This window comes from Protomyctophum parallelum (genome assembly GCF_964188405.1).
Source record: "Protomyctophum parallelum genome assembly, chromosome: 5".
In the NCBI taxonomy this organism is placed as follows: Eukaryota; Metazoa; Chordata; class Actinopteri; order Myctophiformes; family Myctophidae; genus Protomyctophum; species Protomyctophum parallelum.
Window position 1 is genome coordinate 35981783 of NC_139702.1, and position 26903 is coordinate 36008685.

Sequence of the window (26903 nt, forward strand, 5' to 3'; positions counted from 1 at the left end):
TAAAAAAGGTTTTGTCAAAAAACCTGTCAAAAACTATAAAAAAAAGTTGAAAAAAAAAGTCCATTGCTCTAATTGTATCACTAAGGGTTTCACAGAGCGTGTGCGCGTGTGTGCTTGTGTGTGCGTGTGCGTACATGTATGTGCGTGCACATGTGTGTGTGTGAGGATGACTACAAGTGTGCCTGAGACTTCACCATCTGGACTGTTCAGGCTGAGCGCATTAACAGCTGGGAGGGAAAACAAAAGCGGCCTCTCAAGAACATAATAGTGGGTGAATCTAGTCGTGGTCAGAGTGGAGGTGGGGTCAAGATCAGGGCAAAGGAACCGCAGAAAGAAATTTAAAAAAGGACTTAATATAAGATTAAAACAAAACAAAGGCTAAAGAAGGCAGTATATGCTTTGTCACCTCAAACTAAGCAACACAGGAGTGAAACCCGCGATAAAGCACAACACAACAAAGAAATGAAAAGACAGCAGAAGCGACAGGAAGTCTCATTGAACCAGTGAGATGGAAACACAAAGAGAGAGAGAGAGAGAGAGAGAGAGAGAGAGAGAGAGAGAGAGAGAGAGAGAGAGAGAGAGAGAGAGATCACAATATGCCACAGAAGCAATGCATATCTTAGGAGTTACACAGTTAAACTTTGAGGCGGAGAAGTGGAAATGAAGCAATAATAAAAAAAAGGATGAAACGAGATGAGAGGAGAGGAGGTGATTATTATTAAGTCACTGTATAATGAATTGCTCACTCAATTCCAATTCCCCCCCCCCCCCCCCCTCTGGCCCCCATCGGTTACACACTTCTCACAGATCTGAAGCAGCCGGGTTAGCGTATACCAAGCACGCTAAGTATCTCGGAATGGACTAATTCAGTACAGAATGGAACCCCCCCCTCACCCCTCCTTCCCCACCAGCTCCTTCAGATCTACGTGAGGAGGAGTGAACTCGTATATGGAGGAGGGGTTGTTGTGGGGTTGAAATGGAATCAGGCCCACTGTGTTGTGTTAGTCCTCCCGGCAGTCTTACCTCGTATGGGCGTGCCACCTGAGTGGGCAATGAATGCACGAGATTAGAGAAGAAGAAGAAGAAGAAAATGTTAGTACCACAGAAGAAGGAGATTAAGGGAGCAGGAGGTATAGGGAGGAGGAGGGAGGGGGGAGGAGGGGGGGGGGGTCTTGGAAAGGAGAAGAACCAAATTAGATAGAAAGGACTTGATACACCTGATCATTAGAGTGAGAGAGAGAGAGAGAGAGAGAGAGAGAGAGAGAGAGAGAGAGAGAGAGAGAGAGGGAGAGAGAGAGAGAGATAGAGTGAAAATAAAGAGAGAGAATAAGCCTGAGAGGAGAGAGAGACAGATAGATAGAATGACAGACAGTGACAGAACTATAAGGAGATAGGTTATCGATTTAACTTCATTGACTTGCAGCAGGGTAGGGTGTGGGGGTGGGGTTGGGGGGGGGTGGGGGTGTGTGGGGGGGGGTTTGCTAGTAGTGTCTTCTATATGCTGTACCAGCGTACTGTACGTGTCTGCACAGCAGCAGCACTACTACACTTCTGGGACAAGGATGCCCTGCCTAGACGTCTGGGGCAGGCGGCCCAGGGTCTGAGTAAGACCACGACTTTGAAGGCTTATATGCCAAGGCTAAAACATGCCATTTAGATAGCATGTTACGTAGACAGATGCCAGGTCATTATCGATCTGGCATTCCACAGCATTCTATAGTGTTTATAGTCTCAATGTACGGATATTCTACTGTTAGACGGATGCTAGGTTTTAGTTTACTTATGATCCTAGATGACTGTTTCTATGTATTACCTTGTGTTGTTCTTCCTTACTGTAAATCACTCTGGATTAAGAGCTGCTAAATGCCTGAATTGTAATTGTAAAAACCGACTACTGTATATGGTATTTTAAAGATCTGCACATGCTCCTGTGCGTCCACGCCAAGAGGAAATTAAATATTTACTGATTACGGTTCACAGCTCTGTTCTGCTAGCGCCTGTAACACTTCGGTTCCGCTGCGATGAAGTGAACTGTCCGCTGGCTTATGGCGTCTATCGGAACGGAGTTTTTAGAATGCTAATATTTTAGTCGACTAAATGTAGTTGATTTTGGCATAACATTTTTATTTTGGCGGGTATTGATGGCGTCGTAACGGTTGATTTTTTACACTAGGATGCATGCTGAGCTGATCTACAAGCGTGTTCTGCTTGTAGATCTGCTATTTTCAGAGCGCAACACCCGAACGCAACCTAACATAACATGACTATACTATTCTTTTAGGTACAGGCACGAGCTAATATGTGCAAATGGGCCATCTTTTTGGACGTTCAAACAAACAAGACAGGTGCTTCTTTATACATTATACATTTATTTATACATGTACTGTATTTATGTACATGCATTGGATTTGGCCACAACGCGAAATGCCTGTACATGTGCCCGCACGAGGTGAAAATAATCTAATCGAATTCTATACCAACAACACAGCACTGGGAGTTCTATATACTATACGGTTTACAACAGGGAGGAGGGCAGGCAGGGGGACGCTAGCAGCCTGAAACCTAGTAGTCATTGATTTTCAAACAGTGGCTCCACCAGAAGAGGCCTACCGACAGCCATCTGGCAGCTCATAGCTTATTGACTAGTAATCCTATACAGCAGCGGGGAGTGAGCGAGTGAGCGAGTGAGTGAGTGAGTGAGTGAGTGGGTCGGTGAAAGAAAGAGAGATTAAGTGAGGGTGATTGAATAAGTGAGGGTGCGGGCCGGGGGAATTCAGTAGGTGAGAGTTAAGGAGAAAGTATTATGTTCTTTCTTTGGATGTGGAAAGTTGTAGGTGCACGGATGAGGGGTCAGCCAGCTATTATCTCAAAGGTGCCAGGGGTGGGCAGCTGTTGTGAGTACAGCGTGCGTGCGTGCGTGAGAGTGTGTGTGTGTGTTTGTGTGTGTGTGTGTGTGTGTGTGTTCGTGTGTGTGTGTGTGTGTGTGTGTGTGTGTGTGTGTGTGTGTGTGCGTGTGCCCATGTATGTCCGTGTGTACTTATGCATGATGCCTATTTGTGTGACTGTTAGTAAAATGCGTGCCATGCATTTTAATAACACCACATTATTGGAACAGCAGCAGCATCATCATCAGTGGCAATTAGTGTGTATAGAGAGACAGATTAAAGAGAGTAAGGTTGTGAGCCTCAGAGCTGAAGCACTTACCAAAGGACTCTGTGGTTAAAAAAAAGATACAAAGAGAAGAGAAACAGCATAGACATGGCATTACAATGGGACCAACGCTCACACACAGGAGTTGACTCACTAGAAAAGGCCTTCAACAGTTGAGCTAACGGCTCCGTAAAGGTCAAAGATACTGATTATCTACAGACATTGTGTGCGCTAACGAGAGTTTTAAAAAGTCAAAGCCTTAGAACATCACGATCCATTTCCCTAATTATCACAGAGAATACCAATATAATATCACACCAAATAATTCCATGCTGACATTTTGAGTCTTTACAGTGGCTTACTGTTTTCGTTGCTTTTGGAAATAATGTAAAATAAAGGTCAAACGGGGGAGTTTGAACAGGGAATCTGCATACGGAGTCGTAATGCCAGATTTATACGTAGCTGTGCCCCGGTGTCACGCACTGAAAATAGCCAATTTCCAAACTCACAGCATGGCTATTTTCAATGTGCGACACCCGCACACAACCAAGTATAACTCCGGCTTCAGGGTTGAGCCAGAGATAGGAACGCAAAGCAGGGTTGAGGGTCCAAAGTCGGCTGGAAGCAGGAAGAGGTTTAAGGAGGGAGGGTCTTGGCTACAATACGTTGTGATGATCTCACACTACTGTGGCTATTTGATGTAACAGCCAAAAGGTAGTATTGCAATTTTTATTTCCACGCCCAAGCCAGGCACGATTCAAATCCATGACGGAGATGGAAATCACACGTTGTTCATTTAGTCACAGCAGTGAGCCATTTCAGAGAGGGGGCATTCCCAATGGACAGAGCACCATCATCAGCTGCGTTTAAACCTTTTTATGTGTACCAGTTCTGGTCTTGTTGTTTCGTTTCGTTTTTTTTGTTTGGGTCTGTATACGAATGATGCACAATGAGGCCAGGCCAATATTTTACAATGGGTTGGAGTTAAAAGGTTAAAGCTTCTGCGATGGTGACGTGCGTAGGAAGACCTCTGGACAGTTCAGAGACAAACAGAGAGAGTTGGGGGGAAACAGTGGATTCAGTAAACCAAGAGTTAGAAGAAGAGTCTGGGAGTCTTGACGCATTGTCAACTTATTGCTAAGAAAAAACAGTGAGGAGCAGCTGAGGAGAACAGCCAATAAAACACAGCAAGATAGACGGGCACGGACAAGGGAACAGGAAACAGAGGCATTTGTAGATGACCAAAAAGAGGGGAAGGGTATGGGAGACTGCAGAAAGAGTGAAAGGGTGCAAGGGACAAACTAAATTAAAAGGTTTTGGGGGGAGAAAGCAATAAAGGCATTAGAAGAAGGGGGGGTTAAGCTCAATTGTTACCTGAGCGGAGCTGCTTGATTCGTCCGTTATTATTGGACGTGTTGACGGGCAGGAAGTCCTTGAACCAGGTGATTTCTGGGTCAGGGTTGCCGCTGGCGGCACAGAGCATGGTGGCTGTCCGCGAGCGCTCCACCACCTTCAGCTGCGGTCCCATGTCGATGGTGGGGAAGCCCGAGGGCAGCTGGTCCTCTGGTGGAGGTCAAATACACATGGCACGGAGAGTTAAGACATGATCAGTGGGGTACTGTAAAGTGTAACATGTATTAAACTCATTCGCCGCCAACACCGCCAACTGGTGGCTGAACCGGCACTTGTAGAATGCCACGGTTGCTTCAATGTTAACCGTCTTATTTTGAAAGCCGTTTCTCTCGGAATTGGAGAATCAGAAAGTGGAAGATCTCTATGGAACAGGTCCCGCGAATGTTAATTAAATCACCCAAAACATACATTTTGTAACCGGCGATGATTTCGTTTATAGAAATGAACCACAAGTCAAGCTTGTTTTGATCCAAAATGCAGCCTGGAAGAAGAAGCCGAGATATTAGGATTCTAAAAACTCCGCTCCCATAGACAGCATAAGCCAGCAGACTTTACAGTTTTTTCATCTGTGGAGCTGTCATTTTTATTTTTGTTGGCAACTAGGCCTTGATTGTCAAGTGAAGGTTTATAAATAGACAGTTTATAAATAAACCTTTATTGATCCCAAGGGAAATTCCAGAGGGAAATTATGTACCGTACATATTGTACTTAGATACTTTACACCACTGGATGTGTGTTGTAATGGATACCATATACTACAAGAGCGATGCTTGTGGGTGAGGTGTATTAAAGCACGCGAGACTAAAGGCAAAGGCTCCCGACTATAACAGAGATCCTCCCGGGACGCCACCAGGACATAGAGGATTTCTTATTTCATTTTTTCTTCTCAGAATATCAATTGAGCCAACTGTCAGTGCACACTGCACATATCACTGTCCCTGGCGAGTGCTCTCACTGGCACTGACATCTTGTCTGTGGAACACCAGGAAGTGACAGCTCCCATCGTGAAAGCTGCTTTGTAGTATAATCTATGCAACAAAATAGCTATTGCAGCAAATTTCAGCATAGTTGTGACATTGTTCTTGCGCGATAGTAGTTTTTGTACTTATTCAAGTACTAGAAAAAGTGTCCCTCGGGGCACAGGTCTCCACCAGGCCAGGTCAGGTTGTGGCCTCCTGGTGGCGCTATAATAGGCCAATGTGAAAAGGGTGCCATTTGTTCTTACGCCTTTTGAGGGCAATTGGATGATTTGAGGCATTTTGTGCCAAAAATGTGTATTGCAAAAATCCACCTGTTGGTGGCGCTATAACAGGCCAATGTGGCATAAAAGGAAGTAAAACATAATTGCCCAGACTCTTCTTCAACAAAGATGGCGTAAGCAAACATTCTTTGTTGTACTTATACATTCAATTGTATGGTACAAAACACTGAAGTCCTTCAACCAGAAATCTGAGCTCAGTAAAACTATGCCTGCCCGGGACGTGGCTATAAGCACAACCCATGTTGGATTTGGAATGTCGCAATTCTGACGGCTTCCTTCCTTCCTAACCACTTCAGCTGTGGGAGAAGAGGTCTGTGAATGGTACAAGGTCAAGAGTGGGGAAATATACAGAACGAAATTGAATGGAAATCGATACGACTGCTGTTCCCACATCTTGCCAATATGGAACATAGCCAGGGATGTACATCTGGGAAAGGAGCTTACTGTATGTCGTTGTCCTTCACTGTAAAGGAAGCAAGTTTACAGCCACTGGAAGCATCACTAACTCAAGTTGCATTGTTCTTGATGGCCAAATTCTCAACTTTCGTCCAGGACTGCATTTATTCCTCCCCACATTTTCTCCAACATAGTTCTATGGATGGTGTTTTCACGTGAAGAAATAAGTATTGAAATCTAGTTTTAAGTTTCCAATCAAATTCCTTCCACATCTGGCTATGTATTCCCTTGTGACAGCCTTCACACATGTCCTCCCAGGTTTTGTCTTCAATTATTTTATTTAGTTCTAATTACCATTTATCCTTAATGTACCGTGTGATTTGAGAGATATCATCCAGCGCTTTATATTAATTAGAAACATGTTTTTTTTTAGCCGGGAATTTGTTTTCTGCGATACCAATGAAATATTCCTCGATTTCATTTGGGTTCTTACTAACCAGCTCTCTCTCTCTTTATGATCTGTGATATAATGTCTTATTTGGAAATACCTAAATAAATCACTTGAAGGGAGTTAAATTGTGTCTGGAGTTGAGCAAAGGATTTAAAACTTGTTCCCTATCAGCCCCAATGTTTGAATCCATTATCCCATCACTGGAGAGAAATCAATATTACCAACTATTGGCATTGCCCTTGAAACTGACGGTGGTGACGGTCCCAACTCCGCACTGTGTTTTCCTAACTGCTTCCCACACCTTCAATGTATGTTTTATCCAATCATTTCCTATTTTAATTTTGTTTTTATCAATTTATAAAAAAGATTATTAAGGAAGGGTAATGTTGACAGAGACACCCCTTTAACTTCTTGTTCTATTTGGTTCCAACCTGTCTCTTCATCATTACTTATGCGACAATTGCAGTCAACTGAGCAGCCCAATAGTAACGCTGTAAAGTGGGTAGGCCTAGGCCTCCCCTATTTTTGGTAAGAAAAGGGTTTTGAGCCTTTTTTTTTATTTTGCCAAATAAATTTAGAAATCAGTCGATCAAGTGCCCTAAAGGTGGAGACGGGTACTCTGACAGGTCAAGGACTGAAACAAGAACAGAAGTCTAGGCAACACGTTCATTTTCACCATTTCAACTCTACCCAATATAGAGAGGGTTAGGAACTTCCCATCTCATCAGGTCATTTTTTAATTACTCTAATTAACTTATTATAATTTGCATCAAAATAATTGTGTGGGATTTGGTGTGATTATAATCCTCAAGTACCTAAACCCCTGTTTACGGGACTGCGTTTTGAGACTGCTAGATGAAATGTCAGATCCATGAGTCACCCATAATAACATGGATAAAGATAGATCTGGTGAAAACAGACAGATGGGCAAGAAGAGTGCTTGAGTGAGTGTGTGCACTCGAGTGTGTGCAGCGCGGTGTGTGCTTGTGTTATATTTCACGTAGGAGGTGGTCTTCTTTTTTTCTTTTCTTTTCCGTTTTCTTTTTTTTTACCCATGCATCCCTCGTGAATCCCAACCACAAAGAGCTCATTAGCGGGAAATGGTAGTGCTGAGCCATGCCATAGAGATGCTAATTCGGGTGCTGTAGCCCATCGAACCGAAGCCTCACCAAGTCACACACTCCATCCAGGAGAACGCGTACAGTACGTGTGGCCTTTTAACAGCTCTGGTTTCGATCAATTCTCAACGCGACAAAATGGAAACGCGGACATAATAAACCATGCAAACACGATGAGAAGGTGGTTGTGTGCGCGAGTGTGCACTTGCCTTGCACGTGTGTGTGTGTGCGTGTGTGCGTGCGTGCATATTCGGGAGGCCGGGGGACCGATTGTTGGTGAAACAATGGAAAAGGCGTGTAAAATATCAGAGAGACGTATGGATCCATATGGAGCATAGGTGGATCACAGCGAATACATCTGAACACAACAGAACGAGAGACTTAAAGTAAATGAAAGCAAAGAAAGAAAGACACGGCAAGAGAGACCCAACACTACAATCAATCCTGATTGTGATGATCCCGATTCATTATGCAAACGTTCACTTCAAAGCCAGTCCCTTGTAGGCAGCAGCAATAATGCATTCCATTTCATCTGGCTGACGCGGGACAGCCGACTGAAAGTGAACATACACAGTGGCTACACCAGCTGACATCACGCATCAGCACAAGGCTGATGTATACGCGTTGTGATGCTGTAGATCGGCTGCACTTTCAGTGTGATCACTGCGTCACTCTGTCTCTTTCCACCCCTCTTACTAACTCAAAGCTGTTTAGATTGTCAGTGTGAATAAGAGTCCATTGGGCTGATGATGTAGCCGACCACACCACGCCCTGTGCAATTTGTGATTACGAAGCCTGAAAGGCAAACAGAAATACAAATCGCAATGTTCCATTTTCAATGCAAAAAAAACAATTAAATTGTTGTTAATAGCAATTATGTGTGTGACAATTTATCGTCAACTTAAATGTGTAATATTGACAGCCCTAAAACACAACACAACGCAACACAAAACAACACAATACAACACAACACAACACACAGAGCCCGCCCTCAGGGAGCCATTCATCACAGGGACAGGTGTAAGCAGAACCGATAACACCAGAAAGCGTGTCTGACACAAAGCCACTACAATGTGTGTGCATACATTTGTGTATGTGTGTGTGTGTGTGTGTGTGTGTGTGTGTGTGTGTGTGTGTGTGTGTGTGTGTGTGCGCGTGCGTGCGTGTTTAGGGCTGAGCTACCGGACAGCTAAGAACCCCCTGAGGTCGAAGCTTGATTCCAGTGAATCGTAACTTGACACTCCGTCAGTGAAGGCGTCTCTTCCTTCCTTCCTTCCACACATCAGTGTTTTATTTGGACAGAGCTGTGAGAGATCCGCACACACCATTTCACAGCTCATGGAGCAGCCCGCAGCCTCACAGCCACGGATGAACATCTGCATGAACACTGTGCCCTTCATTACAGAGCCTGAGTTGGAGCTAGTCGCGTGCGGGTATCGCGCACGTACATACATATACGCCAGAAAAGAGACGATCAACACTTTTCAACCCTTTTCATACCGTTATTTATTGGGCATTTAAGCCCAATCATGTGATGCGATTTAGCCTCTCAGACCCAAAACCTAGAATATATTGGTGTCGTTGGATAAGATTTTGTCCACAATTCCATGCTGTATTGATGTTGGTACCATTATCAAAATAACAATTACTTTACATTCTAATCTAATTGTGTAGACTTCTTGTAAATTAAGTAATGCCGATGTTTGACAATAATGTAACTGAGAGAGTAATAATGTAACTCTCAAGAGTTAAAGATCTAATTTGGTCCATTTGGTTAACTCTCCATCATTTAACTGGAGACCAACTGGAACCCTCCCTCAAGGACCACTGCCGGTCCCCGGACCACTGGCTGAGAACCACTGCTTTATACAAAGCCTGAGTTATACCTAGTTACGCGCACCCAAAAAATAGATCTACAGGCTCACAACACAGGCTGAGCCTTGTAGAACTTGTAGATCGGCTACTTTTGGGCTGCATGACAACCGGTGTGCGGCTACGCATGAATCAGGCGTTACATAAGAGCCAAGTATAATTCACACGGCCCGTGAACTCGTCGGTAAGTCAGCGAGTCTGTTTTTATAATCACGGAACCGGTGATTCATAACGCAGTGCTACTACATGAACTGTTCTCTTTGTGAGAACCCAAGAACAATATGCACAGTGTGCTGCACTGTATGTGCACCTGCACATTTTTATTTTCTTAATTCTTTTACGACAGATGTGTCGTGGGAAAGGGTTTTTATTACAGGCAATATGATTATTGCAGCCTCCCACGGTTCATGACTGTATAACTTCAATAACAGTAATAATATTAACATATGGAGTCTTTGCACAGCAACAATATTCTCATACTACCGCATGTCGAAAGGACACAGGCAAACAACTGTCTCTCTTTTTTTCCTTTCTCTGCCAATCAAAAGTCTAGCTCACTGTAGAGACCACATCAGAGAGGATACCACACTATCGTTGGACGTCATGAATGTCCCCGAGATCATTATTATTTCAGCTTTGGTCAATCGGAGGCATTTAAGAGTGAGCCAGGGTTTCAATTAGCCTGCCTCTCCTCCGCAGTAATTAAGCCGCCTGACCTTCACACTGGATCCCACCTGTCAAGCAGTCAGTCACGGGAGCTGGGCCGCTACAGAGCCAGGGGAGACGGCCTGACATGACTGACAGGACCACTTTGAGTGGATATATTGTGTGTGTGTGTGTGTGTGTGTGTGTGTGTGTGTGTGTGTGTGTGTGTGTGTGTGCGCGTGCGTGCGTGCGTGTGTGTGTGTGTGTGTGTGTGCGTGTGTGCGTGCGTGCGTACACACGCAACAGCGTGCGAGGGCAAAATGTCCCCACAAGTATAGTAATTTCAGGCATTTAGGACATTGTGAGGACTCACAAGTATGGTAATACAACCGTGTATGTGTGTATGTGTGTGTGTGTGTGTGTGTGTGTGTGTGTGTGTGTATCAGACTGGCCTTTAGACTGACAGACTATCAGGGGCTATTAGCCGCTTCCCAGGTGGCCTCTCCCCCAGCACAGCGACTTCTCAGAAGAGCTGAAAGAGGCTATAATCGCGACATTACAACTGATTAAGGGTAAGTGTGTTTGTGTTCAATGATAAAGATCATGCACATGCAAGCACAAACACACACATTCACTCGCGTGCGCACACACACACACACACACACACACACACACACACACACACACACACACACGTATGCGCACTCTAATGCAAACAAAGACATAAAGAACAATGTGTCATATAGCCAAAGAGGATTGTAAGCTCCACGGAGAGGAAAGGCAAAGGACGCAAAGAGGGTCTGATGTTGTGAATAATTTAGAGAGCCTGCTGTATGTGTAGTGGCTCTATAAGAGAGAGAGAGAGAGAGAGAGAGAGAGAGAGAGAGAGAGAGAGAGAGAGAGAGAGAGAGAGAGAGAGAGAGAGAGAATCTAAAATAATAGGAAAGACAGATGAAAGAGTACTGTGGGAACACAGAAACTTTAGGCTAAGGAACAATTTATAGTCGTCTCGTTTTTCTGTTGAAAATCAGTGTTCTTTGCCGAGCGGCGCACAGTTGTACAGCGGCTTTGCAAATTATTTGAGACAATGATTGCATAATCGTCAATCATGTCCACGTTGGAAAATGTCCATGTTTTTTTCAAAAATAGCATAAATTGGCCCTGAAATAGCAGATCTACAAGCTTACAACACGTTACAATTTCCGCTATTTTGAAAAAACATTGTTACAGTGATTTCTTTGTATATTTAAGCTATTTGTTATATCTGCCCGGTGCAATTTGTGATTACGAAGCCTTAAAAGGCAAACCGAAATACAAATTGCAATGTTCCAATGTCCAATCACAATTAATTGTGTGACAATCGCTACTTAAATTTGTAGCCGTGACAGGCCTAGTGAGGAGAGAGAAATACAAGAGCAGAGAAAGAGCGTGAGAGGACATAACATAAGAACAACAGGCTGCATGTCGCCCAGAAGCGTGCAAAGGCAGCCTAAGAGATTATTTATAGTTGGGCAACTACACTCACTAAGACACTCTTGCTCTTGAGCGTCTATCTGCATTATGTTCTGCTAATGGACCTACTGTACCACTAACATCACCATCAACATTAATGGACTCGAGCTGCTGTTAACATCACCATCAGCATTAATGGACTGGAGCTACAGCTAACGTTACCTACCGCATAGCATCAATGGACTGGAGCTACAGCTAACGTTACCTACCGCATAGCATCAATGGACTGGAGCCACAGCTAACGTTACCTACCGCATAGCATCAATGGACTGGAGCCACAGCTAACGTTACCTACCGCATAGCATCAATGGACTGGAGCTACAGCTAACGTTACCTACCGCATAGCATCAATGGACTGGAGCTACAGCTAACGTTACCTACCGCATAGCATCAATGGACTGGAGCTACAGCTAACGTTACCTACCGCATAGCATCAATGGACTGGAGCCACAGCTAACGTTACCTACCGCATAGCATCAATGGACTGGAGCCACAGCTAACGTTACCTACCGCATAGCATCAATGGACTGGAGCCACAGCTAACGTTACCTACCGCATAGCATCAATGGACTCGAGCTACAGCTAACGTCACCTACCGCATAGCATCAATGGCCACATTCTAAGAGTTACTTCTAGAAACATTTGCACCCCTTTTCCTACCCGATTTAGTAGTTATGCCAATTCATTACTCCACCACACACACATTTGTGTGTTGTCAGTCACTGCCACTGCATCCCGACTGACTCACCTGCCAGTGAGGAGCGCCCACCGGGAGGTCGTAGAGCCTTCATCCTACTCCTCCCGCCTAACACTCCCTGCTGACTGACAGGTGTCGCCACCCAGACCCAGAGTTAGTGTCGAAGTGTCCTTGAGTCAAGACTCGGAAACCCCTAATTGCTCCCGATGTGCAGGTTGGTGCCTCGCATGGTTTCCTTCGCCATTGGTGTATGAAAGTGTGTATGAATGGGTGAATGTAATGCACAATCTATGTAAAGCACTTTGGATAAAAGCTCTATATAAATGCACCATTTACCATTTGCCAATTGTGTGTATAGATGCTCAACAAGAATCCTCTTGTTTGTCAAAGGCTTTGGAGTCAAATTAACCACAACAAACTATGATAGACAGACCCGAGTTCCATAGGATATACGGACGATTTCCGACCGGCTTCGAGTGATTATGATAAAACACGGATCTCGGGCCCTGTCGGGTATTTTCGGAATCGAGGGGCCTGTGAAGAGCTACACAACAAACATATACACATACAAATAAAATAATGATTTTCAATCGTAGACACAAAATGTCACACAAACATCACCACACGGTCACTTGTCACACACTGACCTCGTAGCACATTGAGCCTGGTAGAGAAAGTGAGCTCTCCTACTGAGTTGGAGGCGTGGCATTCATAGACCGCCTCGTCTCTGGGGGTCCTCAGTGGCTGGATCCTCAGGACTGAACCAGATCCATCGTCAAAGTCTATCACCTGGTCATGGAAACAGAGGACAACAAACAGTCAAATATCCATACCTATTGACAGTATGGCAGCGTGTCAGCATGCTTGTTAGGCTATCTCCAATTTATGTTTAACCACTATCTATTTCCATTAACCCCAAATAAATAAAAAGTCTTCTAAATAAAATGACAGTTTTCTGAAATAACTCATGTTTCTGTATCAGTGGTTCTCAAACTATTTCATGTCAAGGACCCCAAAAATTATAGGCCATCTGGAAATATGTTGTTCCAGGAACCCCTCAGAAGCAAAGATTTGAGTTAAAAACATTTGCTCTGAAAGAATATATATTCAAAGATTTGGGCTGCATTTTCACGATAAAAAAAAAAATAGCAGACCTAAAAGCTCGTAGATCTGCTATTTCTCAATAGCTAAATTATGAAACACCAAAAGGGGTTCCTGCCCAGAAAGGGTTAACAGCTACTGTAGCTCGAGAGACTGTCATCTTGACAACGTCACTATTACAGTACTGTAATAATAATAATAATGTATATACAGCACATTACAGTATGTATATTCTCTTCAAACTGTCCACTGTTCCCGAGGACATCTTTTTACGACCTCGCTGATAACAAGGGGACAGTTGACACGGAGGCTGAGGCGTCTTCTCAAACCCTGGATTTATGTGTGCTCTTGTGTGAACATCTCTGTGAGTACAGCTTGTTGTAGACATCAGTAGGTAGCATTAGTTTATACTAGGAGTGGCCTACTTACAGCAGATACATTAACAGCAGAAAAGTTTTCAGCAGTCGTACTACTAATGAAATAACCTAGTTTTAGTACTGTATCATTATATAATGAAGTGTGTGGCGCAGTGGGTGAATTCTGAAGGATGTTTTATTTCTGTTCGTTCGTTTATTCCACCCACAATCCTGACTGACGGGTCTAAGGGGAGAAATATAGATTACCCAGAAAAATGAAAAATAAAACATCTCCTCCAGTGATTTAATCATGACAAGGACGAGACCTGGGCTGAACTTACACCCGGAAGGAAAGGAACCCAAGATTATTAAAGGCAGAACGGACCTGGAGGTCAAGGTGAAACACCGACTGTCTCAGTCTAAGAATCACTACTGTTACTTGTAGTGAGAAAATAAATGAAAGGTTGGCCCCTTCGGGATTGTAATAACGGCGTCTTATATCACAGCTCATACTGTATAGAGCCAGAGGCGCCATCTCTCATCGTCGCAGGTTTAAAGGCACTGGACTGGATTCTCGCTATGGAGTCTCTAACGTATAAAAGCCAGTTCACATAGTGAGGGCATTGCTTTGATTTGTTTTGGTGACATTGAAACATACAGTACAGTACAGTACAGTACACCAGTAAGACGCCTGAGGGCGAGAAGCAACCTCACCCTAAAGGGTGCGTGCACTGGCAATATATGGAGCGTGTCTTGAGTGTACCGGGATGGATGAGGTCAGATCAGCATATGGAATGTCAGAACAGGTCAGCTCCTTATATGGAGATCTAAGGGTGGCATGAGTGTACAGGGTTTGATGAGGGCCCAGGTAGGGCCGGGACTTAATTTTCGGGCCTGTTGAGAACTCTAGATTTCACCGGCTGCCGGGCGCACCTGCACACATAACTTTGGGGCGTCTAGAGTTTAAATGGACAGGTATCAGTCAAAAGGGAGATATTGAAGAGGAAGGATGGATGGATGGGTGGGGAATTTCAGAACAGGTTCTGACATATATCCATATACTAATATTGATGACATCAGATTTTTAGTGACTGACGGACAAAAAACGCACAATTCCACAGTTAACTGCGACCTTTGGTCACAATCAGATTCACATCAGATCCTCATAACATGTTCAAGATACTCATGCGTTTCCATCACCTTTTCAGAAAATAGGAAGTGAGTGTAATTTAAAAAAATCACAACTCCCCTCTCCCCTCTCCCCCTGCCTCTCTCTCTCTCTCTCTCTCTCTCCCTCTCTCTGTGTGTAATTAGCAGGCAACAGGGCAACACTATCTCTCTCTCTCCGTTTCTGGCACAACAGCACTACTTTTGCCCCTACTGGTGCTCTAAACATAGTCACATAGTCACATACTGTAGGTTAGGACATAGTCACATAGGTTAGGACGGACATTGCTGTTCCTTGGAGTGGTTGCAAGAATGCGATTCTTGTTCTAAGTTCTAAGTTAATGAAATAAGCAGTAGGTGGCACTATTTTGCCAGTAAAGTGAGACGCATATTATTTGACATAATGTAAGCACCTTGGCTAAAGGCGCTATATAAATGCACCATTTACCACATCACACCCACTCTGGCCACCCACCATTCAGTGCACTGACTCCCCCATCCAACCATCCATCCTTCTTCAACCGCTTCAACCGAGATTTCCCTCTCAACATTAGTAACATCCCCCTGGTGGATCGCGAAGCGTTCCAAGGCCAGTGAGTCCATCCCTCCATCTCATCCTTGGTCTGCCCGGGGGTCTACTCCCAGTGAGACGTGCATCGAGGAACTCCTTAGGGAGGCGCTGGAAAGGCATCTTTGGTTTGGTTTGGTTTTAACCAGATGCCCGCACCACCTAAGCTGGTTCCTTTCCAGGCGACTCTACTCCGAGTCTCTCTCGCGTGACTGAACTTATCACCCTATCTCTAAGGGAGATAGATGCCAGCCACCCGTTGGAGAAAACTCATTTTGGCCGCTTGAATTTGCGACCTTATTCTTTTCGATGACCCACACTTCATGACCATATGTGAGATTAGGAACGAAGATTGCTCGGTAGACTGTGCCAGAAGGCAAAGCTCTCTTTTCGTCACAACAGTGCGGTACAGCGACTGCAATACCGCCCCTGCTGCTCCAATTCTCCGGCTGATGTCCTTTTCCGTCCTCCGTTCACTCGTAAACAAGACCCGAGGTACTTAAACTCCTTCACCTGGGGTAATGTCTCGGTACTGACTCCCCATCGCTTCGTTTCTTTTCTTCATTTTATTTTTTTGCCCCAACTGTTCAAAAGCGATATAATGCGAGTTCAAAGCCTTCTAATTATACCCCATTTGCACATTTCATTTTTTCGATACAGGCCAAAATCCACACAATTCAAGTGCAAGTATTTTTGCGAAAAATGAAGACTTATTCGCATTTTGAGGTGTTTCCATTCAGGTGTTGCACTAGCTTGTAGAACCGTCCTACCTCAAATCTCTGGTTGCTGACTTTCTTGCCCTTCTTGTTCCAGACAATCTTGGGCTGGGGGTCCCCGGTGGCCTGGCACACAAAGGAGGCCACGCCTCCCTGCACACCTGTCTGGTCCTCTGGGGTTCGTGTGAATCTGGGTGGCGCTGCATGGAGACATTATCACATAGCATGTTACCGCTGGCTCCATGGAGACATTATCACATAGCATGTTAGCTGTACCGCTAGCTCCATGGAGACATTATCACACAGCATGTTAGCTGTACCGCTGGCTCCATGGAGACATTATCACACAGCATGTTAGCTGTACCGCTGGCTCCATGGAGACATTATCACACAGCATGTTAGCTGTACCGCTGGCTCCATGGAGACATTATCACACAGCATGTTAGCTGTACCGCTGGCTCCATGGAGACATTATCACACAGCATGTTAGCTGTACCGCTAGCTCCATGCATGGAGACATTATCACACAGCATGTTAGCTGTACCACTAGCTCCATGCATGGAGACATTATCACAAAGCATGTTAGCTGTACCACTAGCTCCATGCATGGATACATTATCACACAGCATGTTAGCTGTACCGCTAGCTCCATGCATGGAGACATTATCACACAGCATGTTAGCTGTACCGCTAGCTCCATGCATGGAGACATTATCACATAGCATGTTAGCTGTACCGCTAGCTCCATGCATGGAGACATTATCACACAGCATGTTAGCTGTACCGCTAGCTCCATGCATGGAGACATTATCACAAAGCATGTTAGCTGTACCACTAGCTCCATGCATGGAGACATTATCACACAGCATGTTAGCTGTACCGCTAGCTCCATGCATGGAGACATTATCACCGCTGTACCGCTAGGTGCGTCCTGACTTGAAAATGTATTTCCAGTTACTCCAGTTACTGAACATAATCAATCATTACTAGTACACTGATGCTGCCTTTAACATAATTTCTGTATTTATTAGGCTGTTTGAAGTGGAAGGGAATTAATTCATGGACATGATTATTATAATTTTTATAATCTAAATATATAAATATAATATTTTTATCAGTACCTCGAAAGTTGTGTTCTGACAGTGTTTCATAGGCCTATAAACATACTGTATGTATGTATGCGATGTAGTGTACACTTGTATAGTATCTATGGATTGTGAGATGGATTATCATGTCTTTTCATGAGTGCACTTACTGTATGTGTCAGCGTACAGAGTGCCGTATTTAACTGTAATCTGTGTGCTCCGTCATGAGTGACACTTTATCTCTGAGATTTCTATTGTATTAAAAAATCTAATCTAATCCTTTTATGCATGCTAGTAGTCAAGCAGTGTCACATGGTCTCTCTCTGTTTGTGTGTGTGTGTGTGTGTGTGTGTGTGTGTGTGTGTGTGTGTGTGTGTGTGTGTGTGTGTGTGTGTGTGTGTGTAGAAGACATGGGACTAGAGCGAGAAACAGACTGAATGAGAGAGAGACAGAGAGAGCAAGTAGAGAGAAATATAAATTCATTAGGGCTGTTCCACATGTTCTAGCACATCAGAACGTGTGTGTGTGCGTGCGTGCGTGCAGTATGCAAGCATAGTATACACATACACCTGGTCCTACACAGGATGGACTGTCTTTGGGCAAATCAATCCTTTGTGCATGTTTGTCTTTCAGGTTGCTTGCTTTTTGGCGTGCTTTTTTCTGTGTATGATATACTGTACATACCGTATGTATATTCGGTGTGCCGGTTCATCTGTGACGTATATATGTATATATGTATGTACGTGTGAGTGAGCGCGACAGGGTTCTCCCTCGTCCCCGAACCAACCGAGAGAAGCTTAATAATATTGGCGCACCATAAAGGCTTTATGAAGACTTACTCCCGTCATGACCACTAAAGCCCCTCGTTCCGGCAAACGCCAACAATATCATAACCACGGCCTTCGCCGGATTGTGACATCATGACATCAAAAAGATTCTGCACGTCAGTCATGGCACGTCAGCACCCAGCCTGCCTAATGGCATTCCGGCCAAAACCAGAAAATCCCTACTTAAGAGCTTACTGCCAACCGCCCTGACAAAGGAAGAGAAATTGCTTTTTGCTGTTTAAAAGGAGGGAGGGAGGGAGAGAGAGAAAGGCTAGAGCATTTGAGGAGGAGAGAAGAAGAGAGTGGGCAGAATGGCAAGGATGAGACGAGCACAAGAAGAGAGAAAGAGAGATGGGTGAAAAGAGACAGAGTGTGTGAGGGGAGACACAGAGAGACAGACGGATATGTGACAGTGTGTGTGTGTGTGTGTGTGTGTGTGTGTGTGTGTGTGCGCGTTGCGAGTGCGTGCGTTGTTCATGTATGTCAGTGCGTCTAGACATGTCTATGTCTGTGCAGTTTGTGCATGCAATATCTGGTATATGAATGCAGGCGTGTGTGGGTCTGTGAGAGAGAAAGAGAGAGAGAGATAGAACATAGCCGTGTATCTGAGAGTGAGATAGAGAAAGAGAAAGAGAGAGAGAGATAGAACATAGCCGTGCATCTGAGAGTGAGATAGAGAGAGAGAAAGAGAGAGAGAGAGATAGAACATAGCCATGTATCTGAGTGAGATAGAGAGAGAGAGAGAACATAGCTGTGTATCTGAGAGTGAGATAGAGAGAGAGAAAGAGAGAGAGAACATAGCCGTGTATCTGAGTGAGATAGAGAGAGGGAAAGAGAGAGAGAGAGATAGAACATAGCCGTGCATCTGAGAGTGAGATAGAGAGATAAAGAGAGAGAGAGAGATAGAACATAGCCGTGTATCTGAGTGAGATAGAGAGAGAGAGAGAACATAGCTGTGTATCTGAGAGTGAGATAGAGAGAGAGAAAGAGAGAGAGAACATAGCCGTGTATCTGAGTGAGATAGAGAGAGGGAAAGAGAGAGAGAGAGATAGAACATAGCCGTGCATCTGAGAGTGAGATAGAGAGATAAAGAGAGAGAGATAGAACATAGCCGTGCATCTGAGAGTGAGATAGAGAGAGATAAAGAGAGAGAGAGAGATAGAACAAAGCCGTGTATCTGAGAGTGAGATAGAGAGAGATAGAACATAGCTGTGTATCTGAGAGTGATTGAGATAGAGAGAGGGAAAGAGAGCGAGGGAGAGCTAGCGCAGGGGAATCACTCTCTTAATCCTCTCGGTAATCTCTCCCTCACAAAACAAATGAAAAGTGTAAATCCGGCAGAGCCTTGCTAAAAGGCAAGGTAATGTTAGATTCGGATCTCTCTCTCTCTCTGTCCCTCTGTCTCTCTCTCACACTCCCGTCCTCTCCATCTCTCTCTCTCTCTCTCTCTCTTGTTGTGGAAATTATACTAACACAAGACCACTTAAACTGAAATATAAGGTGAGGACAAGATGAGATGAGGCATTCAGTTCAATTTAATAGAGATCTCTAGAGCACAACCATCTTCCAGCACGTCGGATGACTGAACTCCAGAACAATACATGTATGTCAATTTTATACAGTCTTACTCAAAGGAGGAGGAGTAACTGTTGGTCACATGACCAGACAGCTACTCTCCATATCAGACAATGGGACAAATGAAAACAGAATGACAAGTGGTCGGAGTCTAGTATGGGTTCGAATAATCTGTGATGAATAAACATGACCTTTACAGAAACAGAAACTAGGCTGGTGTTGTTACCCAGCTGGAGTCCAGGAACTGTCTCACTGACACTTTGGTCATAACAAAAGCCTATTGATATGCGAAAACAGTTGATTAAAAGTAAGAGAGGCCTAGTACTCAGTGTGGACCACACCCAGTTCGACTAGACATCAGGATCTACAATTTACAATTAGTGGTGTGAATGCACAATTTCATATTTCCCATTACTCTCTCTCTCTCTCTCTCTCTCTCTCTCTCTCTCTCTCTCTCTCTCCCCCCCCCCCCCCCCCCCCCCCCCCCCCCCTTTGATCTGTTCCTCTCCCCATCCGTCGAAGGTACATGTTTAATTGCGTGTTAGCTTTGCTACTCTCTGTCTCATTCTAACCTTTAAGTCTCCTCTCTTCCTCCACATCTTTTTGCACGCACCCTCTCTCTCATCCTCCTCACCAGTCTCTCTTTCCTTCTCTCTGGGGGGGGTGTTACATAAGTATTTCTGTCACACTGACTTGACGCAATGAGGAGGGGGGATGCAAACGAAGGATTCCCTGCACCTCTACCTCGATCTGCCCGTTGCTGCTCTCTCCCTTGTCTCTCTTCCGCCTTAGGCATCCGTCTGTCTGTCTGTCTGTCTGTCTGTCTGTCTGTCTGTCTGTCTGTCTGTCTGTCTGTCTGTCTGTCTGTCTGTCTGTCTGTCTGTCTCTGCCTTAACTTCTGTCCCAACAGCCAAGTCTAAAGCTTTTGCGGGGGCATGGGCTGAAGCAAAACAAAAGGTAAAAAGAAAATGCATTAATATTTGAAATTATGTTGGCACATAGTGTGTAAACAAGATATGTTATGGCAGGACACTTTTACTCAAGTGAATTTTGATTACTGGACTTTTACTTGTGACAGAGCATGCTATATTGCAATATTGATACCTTTAAGTAAAGAAATATAGTACATTTTGCACAACTGGAGGGGGGTCCGCGGAGACACAGAGACTTAGATGGAATTAGACAACCCTTTGATTTGTGCACGCGGGATAGAGGGATGGACAGAGGGATGGACGGTGGGTGGCCTACATAATGTCGCTATACATTGGCATTCTGATCAACACAACAGATGGCGGGGATTACAAAGTCAACCCATGGCTATCTGGGCCACTTTCAAGTCACACCGAAAGACGCGTGATGAACTTCGATGCGTCCACTGCAAGGTTATAATAGTTTTGGATTTTTCATTATAGTTTGTTGTTGTTAGTTTTAATTACTTTTTAAAGCAGGCTTGCTAGTTTTTTATTAGTTGTAGTGTGTTAGTTACAGTTTGTTCATACTTTGGGCTATATGTCAGGTGCACGATTCAAAAAATGTAAAAGTAATAGGCATATTGTGTAATAAAAACTCAACAAAAGATACCATTTAAAAAAAATATATATATATATATATTCAGTTACTGTGTTGTTAGAGTAATTAGTTAGTTTTGTAAACACAATATAGTTTTAGTTAGTTATCATTTATTTACTTTAAATAACTATAATAACCATGGGAAGGCGTGTGATAAACGTTGATGCGTCCACCGGGTATTCATTCAACTGCCAGTTTTATGCTTGGTTGAAAAGCATTGAAAAAAAAACCCCCATTGAAAATGTAATTGAAAATTGCAAAAGCAATCCAAAAAGTCTTCTGAATGCACCCGAGTGAATGTGAGAAACCGTGGCAGTGCCAAGGCAGAGTTACAGAAAAATATTACTAACCCATCCAAAACGTTACCTCACCCACCGGAATGAATCACTCAAGCACAATGCTCTAGTGAAGTCTTAATCAAATTAGCATCTGTTTAACCACTCTAACCGTATATTCAGCATAATATTTCTTTTTTTTTTTACGTTTACACAAATCTTGTATGGGGCAATGGGGGTCCTTGCTCCTTTGAAGAAAAGATCCCTGCTGGCACAAAATATCTGGTCTACGGCCAGATACATTTGGGGCCGGGGTTCTTGACACCACTGCTCTAATTTATTTCAAAAATAGCCTATCTGTATACAAGCTCAAAAGATTGGATTTTTTCTCTTTTTTTAAACTGCACATTTCTTTTTTGTTCCCACCTACCCAACATGTGGGATGCTATGGTTCAAGTGCTTAATGAACTTTCTCACACTTCTTTCCACGGTGTGCTTTACCATTCCTCCCCGAGCGGAACAGGCACAGCTGTCACCGTTCCTCTTTATTTCCCAATTCAGTCGTGGCACACTGCAGGCACACACCACATCTTGACTGCAGTGCTGGGATGGAACTAATATAAGTTGTAGCAACTGCCACACAAGTTAAAGATGATTTATTTTAATAGCAACATTTAAAAGTACATGTTCTATTATTTAATATTTCTAATTAACGCCATCTGTCAAGGGTAAGGTCCTATAAATTCTGTGCTGTCTATTGTGTGATTTTGTTATTATTTGGGGGGTTTTAAACACTATGTTTATGATTTGATATATTTTGAGTGACACGGGTCTAGAGTTGGACTGACGCCCATAAAGTAGGCGGAGGTTACCGGCCTGATGAGACCTGATGGGGAGAGACAAACAAACAACAGGGAGGCTACGAGGGACCTGTAGAGACGTTTGTTCTTTAATGCCTCGTTACCAGAAAGCTATAGCTACACGAACGATTGCGCTCACCTTATGAGGAGGCTCGAGACATCCTGCAACTGGTGAGATCGTTTTTTGTTCTTCCTTGGGAGTACACCAGTTTGGATTACGTGCGCTTCTGGGATGGATTACATTTCTTTTATAACAAATACTTTGCTTTGGAGGGAGTTTACGTTAGGGAAGGAACTCTGGGAGTGACAAACTTTGTTTGGAAACAACACCACGGAGCTACACTAAACAATAAGCGCGGGCGTGCGTGCGTGAGACACGGACACTCGTTTCGGTTCATTCACTCATTCATTCATTCAACTCGCCGTTTAACCTGTCTGTATAACTGTTGATTGCTTGACTTGAGATAAATGGGTTATAATAACGTGCGCTTTGCTTCTGACTGTGTTTTCTGCTGCTTATTTAGGCTATTTTCATTGTATTCCACTTTATCAGTTGTGTCCTAAGAGGAGATCATTCACAACCCGTGATTTAAATAATTAGTAGCAGTGATAGAAATATCTGACCGTTACATATGGTGGCCCATACGGGGAATGATTTAAATTGATTCTGTTTTGGTTTGTTTTTGTATTTTTGGCCTGCAATATGGCAACTACAAAAGTGAAGACAGTCAAGTTCAGTGCTACTCATTTAATTTCCTCTATTCATGATGAAATATCAACTTTGATGCAAGAGTTGTATGTAGAGGATGAGAATCAAAGTACACTACAGGGTAAAGCACCTGTTGAAAATAATAATGATGATGATGATGATGATGAAATTGGAGATTTTGTGGCTCTGTGTTGGGAGCTTAAGAGGGAAGTGAAGGTTCTGAAGGCTGAAAATGGGGAAGTTAAAGGAGAATTAAATTCTCTGAGGGAACAGGTGATTAAGCTGAAAACTGATTTCAGAGAGTCTGTGGACAGTGCAGTGAACAGGGAAGTCCTCTTGAGACAGTCCTTTGATACAGCTATAACCAGTCTGAGAGAAGACCTGCATAAGCTAGAAAAGGAAACTGTGAACTGTATGTTGCGGAGGGATGACCTGTTGAAAAGGGAGCTAGCTAGCTTAAAACCCACTAGCACACCAGTGACAACCAGTCCCGCAGCCGTGTCCACTGATGTCAGCCTCATGCCCCTTGCGCCCGGCCGTCTGCCTGGTGCACATTCACTCTCCTCTCCGGCTCTCCTCTTCCACGCATCAACTCCAGGCGAGGTGAGAAGTGGCTCGACCAACAACACCGAGGCCCAGGCTCCTGAGTCGTCGTCGTCAGCTGGAGCATCCCCTGTGGCTCTGGTAAACATCCCAGACGGGACCAATAGGCTCCGTGTCGACCACAGGAGGGTGACTGCCGGGACTTCACAAGACGCTCATCCGACGCCCATCATCAGTGACATTCTGAGAGAAGCCTCTGCAGAGAGCTACTCTGAATTACCAACCTCCTTGGAAGAACTGGCCCTGGCACAAGGGAAAGACCAGGGTGTGAGGGACTTGAGGAAGGACAGCGGTCAGTCTACATCTTCACCAGACCGCGTCCGCCTCTGTGAGTTTCAGGGGGTACTGTACAGAGGAGTGCCTGGCCAGGGAGGGAAATGGCAGGTGGTCGTTCCGCAGTCTCTGGTGCCGGGGTTCCTCCGGTACCTTCATCAGAAACCCTTTGGTGGTCATCGGGGGCGACTGAAGACCCTCTTGAGAGTGATGGAGGTGGCCTGGTGGCCAAGTGTCCGGAAGGACGTGTGGGGTCATACCAAGGCCTGCGTGACATGTCGGCAGGACAAGGCAAAGAACACTAAGCCATCACCGTTACCGAACACCTGCCTTGACCAGAGGGGTTCAGGTCCAAGGAGAAGCCCTGCCAACGTTTACCTCCTGGTGAAGAAGAGACAGCAGAAGTGGGCGGAGGAGGTCAGGGGAGAGTGGGGGTGCACCAGGCTAGACAAGCTAGGCCAGAATGCCCGCAGGAAAGTAGGCCACTTTCAGCAGGGAGACCTAGTCGGGTCAGGTCGCGTCCTCTCTCACCAGGCCAACAAAGAATTCTCTGCCATGCTAGCGCCTGAGTGGGAAGGACCAGCAAAAAATAGGACAGAGACTTATCTGTTTGTGATGGGAAAGCCCACCTGATGAGCAGGATTATGTGTTGGTGGTAAATATTAATTTATTAAATGCTATGTATTTGTACCAAACCCTGGCTGGAGGGGGGGTCTATGTAGCAACTGCCACACAAGTTAAAGATGATTTATTTTAATAGCAACATTTAAAAGTACATGTTCTATTATTTAATATTTCTAATTAACGCCATCTGTCAAGGGTAAGGTCCTATAAATTCTGTGCTGTCTATTGTGTGATTTTGTTATTATTTGGCGGGTTTTAAACACTATGTTTATGATTTGATATATTTTGAGTGACACGGGTCTAGAGTTGGACTGACGCCCATAAAGTAGGCGGAGGTTACCGGCCTGATGAGACCTGATGGGGAGAGACAAACAAACAACAGGGAGGCTACGAGGGACCTGTAGAGACGTTTGTTCTTTAATGCCTCGTTACCAGAAAGCTATAGCTACACGAACGATTGCGCTCACCTTATGAGGAGGCTCGAGACATCCTGCAACTGGTGAGATCGTTTTTTGTTCTTCCTTGGGAGTACACCAGTTTGGATTACGTGCGCTTCTGGGATGGATTACATTTCTTTTATAACAATTACTTTGCTTTGGAGGGAGTTTACGTTAGGGAAGGAACTCTGGGAGTGACAAACTTTGTTTGGAAACAACACCACGGAGCTACACTAAACAATAAGCGCGGGCGTGCGTGCGTGAGACACGGACACTCGTTTCGGTTCATTCACTCATTCATTCATTCAACTCGCCGTTTAACCTGTCTGTATAACTGTTGATTGCTTGACTTGAGATAAATGGGTTATAATAACGTGCGCTTTGCTTCTGACTGTGTTTTCTGCTGCTTATTTAGGCTATTTTCATTGTATTCCACTTTATCAGTTGTGTCCTAAGAGGAGATCATTCACAACCCGTGATTTAAATAATTAGTAGCAGTGATAGAAATATCTGACCGTTACAAAGTACATAATGGAAACCTCTTCTCTCCATGTTGCCAAACTGTTACTTTTCAGCATTCGAAAAGTAGCAGATCTAGTATCTCAAAGCGTGTCGCTTCGCAACTTGTGGAGGATCTGCTACTTTTGATGCATTTGTGTGACGCTGCGGTAATTTATGATAATAAGCGTTAATTTATGATAAAACACTAAAAATTCATATATGGAGATAAGGTGTCTGCCCGACAGCATCAATATACTCAAGTACTGCACTTCAGCACCAATTTGAGGTGACTGGAGTGGCCCTGATGAAGGCAGTCGTGCTGCAAGGCGTAGGTGCATCAAAGGCTTTTCATTTTTCTACAAGAGTGCCTTGGTCTCATCTTTTTTTGCGTACATTGTGGTATAGCTACTTTTTTTTCCCACCACTGCTTCTATAGCTGGTATTGTGGACTGGAGATAATCATACATCACTTTACATGTACGTCAAATGAACTGCTCTCAGAGCCACGCTTATGAATGAGACAATGGGGGGCGATAAGGTCATGGCAGTGGCTTTAACTAGAGAAGTGCCTGAGATGAAACGCAGATGGAGGGAAGGACCGCGAGATGAGAGGCATGTACATACAATGAGCTCACAGATCTTCTTAACCTTAAGGCACAGCGGCGTTACAGAAACAGATGCACCGCTTCAGGCGATAATGGCCTATCATGTATCATGATTGATTAATTGAAGCGTATAGTACAGATAAGGGGGATTATTATAAAACGAATAGAGCTAGCCGGCCAGGTACAATATGGTTCTTGAGATTGAGGGACTAGGAGAGAAGAAACCTCATTATGTCCAAAACCTTTCAGGACTCAAATTCAAAAGGAAACAAAAAGGAGCAAGATGGACAAGCTCAAAAAGCGTTTCGAGCATGAACAAGTAGGGCGTTAATTTACAAAAGACTAATTTAATTGGCTCTGCCTCTGACTTACGAAGCACACAGAGCTGTTCCTGCCCTCACGGTTCATCTCCTCTGGCCTCAATCACTTCAGCGGTAAGTAGACTTACGTACAGTGTGACGTGGACAAGGCCTGCTTGGCCACATGGATATAAGTACAGTAAGTACAGTACAGTTTGATGGAATGGATGGAATCAGC

The 26903-nt window shown here is 44.3% G+C and overlaps 1 protein-coding gene across 8 annotated transcripts in view; it reads right to left on the reverse strand.

Moving 5' to 3' along the window:
- The window catches only part of LOC310858809 (receptor-type tyrosine-protein phosphatase delta-like), a 192122-nt gene that overhangs the window by 77568 nt on the left and 87651 nt on the right, over nt 1-26903 (reverse strand). For all 8 annotated transcript variants that reach the window (XM_083765086.1, XM_083765092.1, XM_083765090.1 and 5 more), the window contains 3 exons: nt 16478-16623; nt 13163-13304; nt 4525-4713 (listed from right to left, as the gene is read on the reverse strand). In XM_083765086.1, the coding sequence (XP_083621212.1) occupies nt 4525-4713; nt 13163-13304; nt 16478-16623 (477 nt within the window). The remainder of the gene's footprint in view (nt 1-4524; nt 4714-13162; nt 13305-16477; nt 16624-26903) is intronic.